General features: G+C 44.7%; 1 protein-coding gene across 1 annotated transcript in view; it reads left to right on the forward strand.

Moving 5' to 3' along the window:
• Window positions 1–9380, forward strand: part of LOC143768262 (uncharacterized) — a 32787-nt gene extending 23407 nt beyond the window's left edge. Inside the window, exon 7 of the mRNA XM_077256956.1 lies at window positions 8340–9380. Within this exon, the coding sequence (XP_077113071.1) occupies window positions 8340–9202 (863 nt within the window). The 3' untranslated portion in view covers window positions 9203–9380. The remainder of the gene's footprint in view (window positions 1–8339) is intronic.
• The last annotated feature ends 656 nt before the right edge of the window (window positions 9381–10036 follow it).

Genomic DNA, 10036 nt, shown 5'->3' on the forward strand with positions numbered 1-10036 from the left:
TACTGTGAGTGGGGATGGGGGGCATATATTGTGGGGGGGATTTACTGTGAGTGGGGATGGGGGGCATACATTCTGGGGGGGGGGGGGGGCGCCAAACTCGGGAACAGCCCCGGGCGGCAAAAGCTCTAGCTACGCCCCTGGATACAGTCAGTGCTAGACCTCTCCTGTGGTCCAGGTTCAACAAAAATCCTGGACAGAGCATCAGCCTTGCCATTTCTTGAACCAGGCCGATAAGAAATTATAAAATTAAACCTGGAGAAAAATGAGTCCCAACGTTCTTGTCTTGCAGACAACCTCTTAGCTGTACAGATAAATTCAAAATTTTTGAGGTCAGTAAGAACAATCACTGGATGATTGGTCCCTTCCAAAAGATGTCTCCATTCGGAGAAGGCAACTTTAATGGCTAACCGTTCCTTATTTCCAATGTCAGTTCTTTTCTGCAGCTGACATGGTATGAGAAAGAAATGCACATGGATGAAGCTGCATTTTGTCTCCAACTCGCTGTGATAAAACGGCTCCCACCACAGAGTCTGAGACGTCTACTTTATCAACAACCGGCAGCTCAGGGTTTGGATGGACAAGTAATGGTGTGAAAGTAAAAAGTGTCTTTAGTTTGTCAAACGCCATTTGTGCCTTAGGAGACCAAAAAAACTTTCTGGTTTTCTTTGTGAATGAAGTAATTGGTAAGATTAATTTTGAAAAGTTTTTAATGAATCTTCTATAGAAATTTGCAAATCCTATAAAGTGCTGAACGTCTTCTAAATTTTTTAGGGTAGGCAGCTCTGATCTTACTGGGATCCATGTTCAGACCTTCTGGGCAGATGATATATCCCAGAAATTGAGTTCTGGTTTGTTCGAATTCACAGTTTTTGAGTTCAATATAGAGCTGGTTTTCTAGTAGACGTTCCAGGACTAACTGGACATGTCTGCGATGCTCCTCCAGGGTATCTGAAAATATAACTATGTCCTCAAGATAAACAACAAACTGATCCAAAAAAATCTTGAAAAACATCATTGATGAATTGCTGAAAGGTGACAGGGGCGTTGCTAAGGCCGAAAGGCATAACCAGATAATCAAAATGTCCATATCGAGTTCTAAAGGCAGTCTTTCAGTCATCTCCCGGGCGGATTCGTATGAGATTATAAGCCCTTCTTAGATCGCGTTTGGTAAAAAGTCTGGCAGAATGCAGTCTCTCCAGTAACTCAGGGATTAAGGGGAGTGGGTAGCTATAGATACATCAATAAAATTAACATTAAGAATAATCGATACATGGTTGCAGGGTTGAGTCCTTTTCTACAAAAAATAAGGGTGCTCCCAGCTGATGACGAAGAAGGTTGAATAAAGCCTTTCTCTAAATTTTCGTCCAGGTGTTCCTTTTAATACTTTTAATTCTGGCTCAGAAAGATTGTAAATTTGCCCAAATGGAATTGACGCTCCAGGAAGTAATTCAACGGGACAGTCATAAGGACAATGAGGAGGCAGTTGATTGGCTTTCTTCTTACTGGAGACCAGTGAAATGCTGGTACTGAGGTGGTAGTTTATCATCACTTTGATGAGAAATCTCGGAAATTTGAATTCATTTGGAAGCAGATACCTTAGCATGGAAATAGTTCTTACAGTACTTAGAGGGGAAGGTAATGGTCCTCGATGCCCAATTGATAGATGGGTTATGAATTGAAAACCAGGGAATTCCTAGAATAACTGGAAATTTTGGAGATGAAATGAGATGAAAACTAACCGCTTCATGATGATTCGACTCCATACAGATTTCCAGTTTGTCTTGTGAGTAACCGGTCCAGATGATAAAGGTGATCCATCCACCGTTTCCATATCGATCAGCATGGATTTAGTCCTACTTGCAATGTTATTGTCAAGTGTGAATTGTAAGTCCATGAAAGTACCTCCTGCTCCAGAATCTAATATGGCAGAGCATTGTATTGTTTGGCTCCCAATTATGACCTGTATGGGAACGACAAAATGAGATGATGGTGTCTGCTCTTGTCCTTTATCTTGCATTACGGATGAGATCGTCTGCAGAACTGGGTCTGGCGGTTCAAAGAGGTCTAAATTGCTTTCAGCCCTGGGATTTGTGAAGGATATGGTCCTTTTACTAGAACAGTTGATGGAAAAATGTCCAGTGCCCACACAATAGAGACACAGATTCTTGGTACGCAGCCTCTCCTTCTCTACTGCAGAGAGAGGTTTACGGATTACATCGATTTGCATAAGTTCAGGAAGAGTTTCCTTTTTCTGTTGTATTTTTTTTTTTAATACTGATTGAGTAAAGAAGTAGTCAGGGGTGTTTCCAAACACTCGCAGCCTTTCCTTTCTTCGTTCAGTGAGTCTCTGATCAATTCGGATGCATAGCTGAATAAAGTCCTCCAAATTATCAGGGGTCTCAACCCTTGCAAGTTCATCTTTGATTAGCTCTGATAATCCTCGGCAAAATTGACTTCTCTGGGCAGCCAAATTCCATGTGGTGTCTGCCACCCAGCGGCGGAATTCAGAGGTATATTGAGCTACAGAGCACCGCCTTTGACGTAGGTTCTGCAATTTGGTTTCAGCTGTCGCACAATGATTTGGATCATCAAACACTTGGTCCATAGTAGTGATGAAAGAGACTAAGGGTACCGTCACAGTGCCATTTTCATCGCTATGACGGCACGATCCGTGACGTCGCAGCGTCGTATGATTATCGCTCCAGCGTCGTAGACTGCGGTCACACTTTGCAATCACGGCGCTGGAGCGATGCCGAAGTCCCCGGGTAACCAGGGTAAACATCGGGTTACTAAGCGCAGGGCCGCGCTTAGTAACCGATGTTTACCCTGGTTACCAGCGTAAATGTAAAAAAAACAAACAGTACATACTTACATTCCGGTGTCTGTCCCCCGGCGTTCTGCTTCTCTCCACTGTGTCTGCGCCAGCCGGAAAGCACAGCGGTGACGTCAGACGTCACAGCTGTGCTCGCTTTCCGGCCGGCAGGCGCTCACAGTGCAGAGAAGCTGAGACGCCGGAGGACAGACACCGGAATGTAAGTATGTACTGTTTGGTTTTTTTACGTTTACGCTGGTAACCAGGGTAAACATCGGGTTACTAAGCGCGGCCCTGCGCTTAGTTACCCGATGTTTACCATGGTTACAAGCGAACACATCGCTGGATCGCTGTCACACACAACGATCCAGCGATGTCAGCGGGTGATCAAGCGACGAAAGAAAGTTCCATACGATCTGCTACGACGTACGATTCTCAGCAGGGTCCCTGATCGCTGCTGCGTGTCAGACACTGCGAGATCGTAACTATATCGCTAGAACGTCACGAATCGTACCTTCGTAGCGATGAAAATGGCACTGTGTGACGGTACCCTAAGTCATTTAGGAGGTCAGAGTTCTTCTCCAAATAAGGTGAGGCCCATGCAAGCGCCTCATCAGTCAGGAGATTAATGATAAACAGAACCCTTTTACTGTCACTGGTAAACAGAGAAGGATGCATCTGGAAATAGATACGACATTGATTTAGGAATCCATGGTAGTGATAATGACCTCCCCCCTGAAATTTGCAGGCAGCGTAATGCGTGCGTTTGATTCCAGGCCAGAGTTGCACAATTCCAGAAGTTGCCTCTGCAACTCAATAATTTCCTTTTTCTGACCCTACACCTGTGTCTGCAACTTGAAAATTTCTCTTGGTAGGTGGTACCAAAGTTCTGAAGTTCAGCAACTTGTTGCCTCAGTTGGGCTGCAAAGGACTCCATGTAACCCAATGATAGGGAGGGGTACCAAAGGGCTACAGAACCGAGTTTTAGGCGCAGAGATTTGGCACTCTGGACAGGACTCACAATAGTTACGCACATAATTATGTATTCCGGGCCACACAAAACAATGCGATATCCTTTCTGTGGTTTTCTGTACCCCCAGATGTCCCCCCATTATATGTCCGTGGGCCAGGTCCAGTACCTTCCGCCGATAAGGTTTGGGAACCACTAACTGTTGCACAATATCTTCCCCTTTTTTCTCTACCTGGTAGAGCAAATCATTTTCAAGAACCATGTGCGGGTACGCTAGCCTAGTGTCAGGTTCTACGGGTACCCCATCTATCATTTTTACATTTTTCCTAGCCGGAGTCGGGGTAGGATCTCTCATTTGCTCGCTGTGGAAGTCATCCAACTGGACTCCCAAATCTGGTAGGCAGGGTGCTGGATGGCTGTCTGCCTCCGCCTCTCGCTGAGTTTCCTCAGTTTCCTCAGTTTCCCCGCCATAACTGAGAAGGGGAACTGAAGGTTAGATTCAATAACCTCCCTAGCAACGTCTGCCTGTGGGACCTCCTCTAGGAGTTCGGGACCTCCAGATGGCATGGGAAAAGATTCACAGCTACGGTGAAGGAGCAACTGATTCTCCCACAACTGCCAGAAATGGGGAAATTCCCTGCCCAGGATTATATCATGTAACAATGCGGGAACGAGTCCCACTTTGTGTTGCACAGACCCATAGGGAGTGGAAATCGATATGACCGCCGTTAGGTACGAACAGGTGTCACCATGCACACACGTTACAGAAAATTTGTCAGACGAACCTGATGAAAGTGCCACCAGACTAGCTTTCACCAGAGTCACCACACTTCCAGAGTCTAGTAACGCCACAACACTTTTCCCATCAACAGATAATTCACACAGGTGTTTCGTGTTTCGCTATATCATTTTGACCCGCATTCACACTTACTAGCCGTGTAACCAAAGACATGCGTTTCTTAGAGTCCGTAATGTCGCACTGCATGGGTTCAGTGGTAACAGGACAGTTCGCAGAAACATGGCCCTTCTCATGGCAACGGAAACACCTAACAAGCCCCCTATTGAAACCAGAGTCCGACACCCTTGATCTCGGGGTGCAAGCAGTCCCGTATTCCTCCCCCACAGTTTTTGGCAATTTTCCTTCCCCCGCAGTCCCTGGAACAGTCTTACCGGTTCCACGAGGAGGAGGTACAGTTCGGGTAGTAGCGGTATCATCAGGAAGTCCTTCCGCCACGAAATAACGCTCAACCAAGTCCACCAGTTGATCCGCTGTCGCAGGGTTTCCTTGGCTCACCCACTTTTTCAGCGCCGGTGGTAGTACTCTCAGGTACTTGTCCAGAACGACCCGCTGGATTATCTCCGGAGTTGTCAGTACCTCGGGTTGCAGCCATTTCTTTATCAAGTAGATCAGGTCGAACATCTGCGATCGCGGCGGTTTATCTTGCTGATAGGTCCACTGATGTACCCTCTGTGCACGGACAGCCGTCGTCACACCCAGCCGGGTCAGGATCTCAACTTTCAGCTTCTCAAAGTCCTGAGCGACTTCCGGGTCTAAGTCATGGTAAGCTTTTTGGGCCTCGCCGGAGAGAAACGGAGCAATCAAATCGGCCCATCGTGCCTTCGTCCACTTCTCCCTCAACGCCGTCCGCTCGAACGTTGTCAGGTATGCTTCGACGTCATCTTCTGCAGTCAACTTTTGCCAGTACCGACTCACATGGATCCTTCTGGACTCTGCTTCCGGGTCTACCTCAGGCATGCTCACCAGGCGCTGCGCCACCTGTTGGAGAAGCTGGCGGTCTGCAACCGTCATGTCCAATAACTCCTTCAGCTGTGCGGCCATCAAGCGATTAGCTTCATGCTGTGCGGCAGTGGCCTGCTGCTGTACGGCAGTGGACTGTACTAGGGCTTTCACCACGTCTTCCATACTGTCGCCTGTGCCACGTGATGCCCGGTTCTCCACCACAATGTAACAAAACACTTCGGGATCGCCTTTGCTGGGGTCAAAGGTCACGTGGTTTGTGCATTGAACTCTGAGGCGACAGCAGGTTTCCAAGATGACTGACCTCAGGTCAGATTTATTAACGTGAAAGCAACATAGGATTTATTTTTATGTTTTGTTTTTTCCTAGCCTGTCCGGCACTAACTAAACAAATAAGCTGCTATCTAACAATATATAGATCCTATATCCTATAGATGTTTTGTGTGCAGGACTTGCGATGACGTCACGGTCACGTGACCGCGACGTCATCGCAGGTCCTTCACACAAAGCATCCATGGGAAATGGGAACGGAAGCGGCCGCGTGCACCGCTGAGAGGCGGGAAGACTCCGGGCCATCAGAAGGTGAGTATATCACGATTTGTTATTTTAATTCTTTTTTTTTTAAACAATTATATGGTGCCCAGTCCGTGGAGGAGAGTCTCCTCTCCTCCACTCTGGGTACCAACCGCTCATGATCTGCTTACTTCCCGCATGGTGGGCACAGCCCCGTGCGGGAAGTAAGCAGATCAATGAATTCGTAGGTGTGCAGAATCCCCGCGATTCCGCAAATTTAACAAACATGCATTGTTTTCTGGAATGCGATTCCGCTCAGGAAAACAACGCAGCATGTGCAAAAAAATGCGGATTGCATTCTATTAAATAGGCTGCTTAATGTGAGCTTTTTTTCGCAGTGTTATAGCATTTTTATAGCGAAAAGACGTGAAAAAAACGTGAAAAATCTGCTACGTGTGCACACAGCCTAATGGGTACAAGCCCTTAGCACCTAATCCTCTGAAGCGATTGTCCCTTGTAAACAAGCAAAAATAAAAGACAACAATATCTCTCACCTGCCCAAAGTTGAAAGACTGCAGAGTTTCCACCGCTGTAAGCCATCTGTGTGATATTTGCTCATAATAATAATATAATAATCTTTATATAGCACCAACATATTCCACAGCGCTTTACAATTCAACAGTTCATATACAACACTCATAACAAAGTAAATGGATAATGCAAAGATATTGACGACCGTGCCTGTAAGAGCTTACAATCTACAATGTGGTGGGAGTGACACAAAGTACGGGGCTTGCCTACAATGATGGTCCAGCCATCTTAAGGAATTGGGGGTAGATAAAGGTTGAATGAGTTAATTTATCAGCCAATATTTGTAGTGCTTTTAGGTGTGATGGACTTTGATGGAGGGTTATGAGGCAACCACTTCCACTGAAGAGCTGGGGAAAATTACTCCCTTCAGCGAGAGCGGGCCCATAAACTGTGCTGACCTTAGTGAGATCATCGCAGTTCACCTTGAGAAATCGGGGTGCAACAAGTCATTCTCCCCAGCTTTTCAACTTGATCGGTCGCCTCTGGTCACTGCTCGTGCTTTTGAGCAGATGTCGCACAAACGGATTTGGCGTGGGTCACTTTGGATTCTTTCAACTTTGGACAGGTGAGGTGATATTGTTGTGTTTTTCATTTTAGTTTCTTTACACAGGACAATGGCTTCAGGTTATTAGGTGTTAAGGTGAGTATAATGTGATTTTTATTTTTTTTATTTTAGAATTGGAGTAAAATTATATAGACAGCGGGGGCTGAATACTACTCTCAGGATTGTCCCCTGCTCACGCTGATCACAGTCAGAGCAGGGTACAATGATGTGAGCTGTCTTCACCTGGAGCCGGAGATTATCGTGAACACTACCGCTGATTTCCCGGCGCTGGTACATGTCACACTGTTGACCCACAGATGTCAGCCGTGTGTCATCAGTGTGCACATGCGCGAGACGTTTTGCGGCCTTTGCTGCTGCAAAAAAAATTCATGTCTTCTTGCCCACAGCCACTGACGTGTGCACAGATCCATTCACTTGAATGGGTCTACGTGTTTAAGTGTCTCCAGGACTTATGAAAACTATCATCACATGTACCAGACACACTGACATGTGAAGGAGGCCTAAAGGAGGTACTCCCATTTCCAAGATCCTATCACAAAATATACTAGGTGTAATAATAATAGCAAATACCTCCAATTAGAAATGTGCTATAGTTTTCCTGATTCTCTGTGACTTAACCCATGTCCAGGACATTGCAGTAGCTTAGGTATCCATGGTTATGACCACTAACAACTAACAGTCACTATGAGTGGTAGTAACCATGGATGCCTAAGCTAATGCAATACCCTGCACATGAGATGAGCAACATAACGAGTCAGAAGAACTATACTACATATTTCTTCCTAATACAACATATTGGGCTAGTTGATCAGAGATGGGAATACCCCTTTAAGAATCTTACATGTTTTCATGGTCTATAATTTTTATCTGTTGCTATATGTTGTATTGCAATAAAGCTTATTTGTAATCCTCCCTTTATTGCTTCAAACTTTTCTGTGTTTGTGTATTAGGTTTGTCGATTGTACTTTCGTGGTTCAGTACCATGGGATTTGTGAACAGGTGGCTCACCACTGTCTTAGGTCATAGTATCATTATACTTTAATTTGTATAAAATTTATGTATATAGAAATGATATAAAATATAAAGCATTGATATTGAAAAATAATAAAATCAGTTTTAATCTTTGCAGATGACTGTGGTGTCAAACCAGATACCTATGAAAAGCATGCCATTATTCCAGCTATACCTCCAGCCCTTCAGAGCAAAAATCAATCATCAGAGTCTTTGCAATCAGTCACCTATTTGGATTCATCACAGACTGTTAAGCAAAATGAAAGCAGCAAAAGTGATGTTGAACATCAAATAATTCCCACAGAGAAGAAACCATTTTCCTGTTCAGAATGTGGGAAATATTTTAAACATAAATCTAAATTGCTTGCACATGAGAGAATTCACACAGGTGAGAAGCCATATTCATGTCCAGAATGTGGAAAATGTTTCAACCGCAAATCACATTTCATTAATCATCATCAAATTCACACAGGGGAAAAGCTATTTTCATGTTCAGAATGTGGAAAATCTTTTAACCAGAAATCAAATTTCCGCGTACATCAGAGAACTCATACAGGGGTGAAGCCACTTTTATGTCACGAATGCGGGAAAAGTTTTAACTTCAAATCAGTTCTTCTTAGACACCAAAGAAGTCACACAGGGGAAAAGCCATATCCATGTCCAGAATGTGGGAAATGTTTTATCCAGAGATCAAATCTTCTTAAACATCAAAGAATCCACACAGGAGAGAAGCCATATCCATGTCCAGAATGTGGGAAATGTTTTATCCAGAGACATGATCTTAATACACATCAAAGAATTCACACAGGAGAGAAGCCATATCCATGTCCAGAATGTGGGAAATGTTTTACCCAGAGACAAGAGCTTATTAAACATCAAAGAATTCACACAGGAGAGAAGCCATATTCATGTCGAGAATGTGGGAAATGTTATATTTCAAGTTCAAAACTTGTTGCACATCAGAGAACGCATACAAGGTAGAAACTATTTTTTATGTGGTAATATTATTCCTAGGAATCATATCTTCTTCCTCATCACACTCTACATGAGTTTTTAGAAGGAAATAATAACTGAAATCAATCAGGCAGTAGAGTTACATTTACTTGACAAAAGGGTGAAACTGGATATACCAATATTGTAAGCACAAAGGGGGTTTTGCTGGAGGTAGGTGTCCATCCTGGCACCTTTGCTCATGGATTCTCAGCTCAGTGATATGTCATTATACAGTTGATCTCCCATCCTGGGACAAAGTAAAAGAGTTTAATAAAAAAAAACAACTTAATAAAATGTAAAAGTATTTAAAAAAAAAAAATCACAAAATAAAGAACAAAAAGAAAAAATATTAATCCAATAAATAAACCATATATACTCGAGTATAAGCCGAGGTTTTCAGAACTTTTTTAGGCTGAAAGTGCCCCTCTCGGCTTATACTCGAGTCATTGTCCCAGGGGGGTCGGCGGGGAAGGGGGAGCGGCAGCTGTGACATACTCACCTGCTCCTGGCGAGGTCCCTGCATCTCCTGTCTCCGGGCGCTGACAGCTTTTTCCAGCGTTGAGTGGTCACTTTGTACCGCTCATTACAGTAGTGAATATGGACCCGACTCCACTCCCATAGGGGTAGAGCCGCTCAACGCTGGAAGAAGCTGTCAGCGTCCGGAGACCGTAGATGCAGGGACCAAGCCAGGAGGGGGAGCACTGCGCGATATTCACCTTTCTTAGTTCCAGGCGCCGCTCCGTCTTCCACGTTCTCTGCAGTGACGCTCAGGTCAGAGGGTGCGATGACGTCGTTAGTGCGCGCCCTCTGCCTTAGCGTCAA

The sequence above is a fragment of the Ranitomeya variabilis genome, chromosome 4 (assembly GCF_051348905.1).
Source record: "Ranitomeya variabilis isolate aRanVar5 chromosome 4, aRanVar5.hap1, whole genome shotgun sequence".
In the NCBI taxonomy this organism is placed as follows: Eukaryota; Metazoa; Chordata; class Amphibia; order Anura; family Dendrobatidae; genus Ranitomeya; species Ranitomeya variabilis.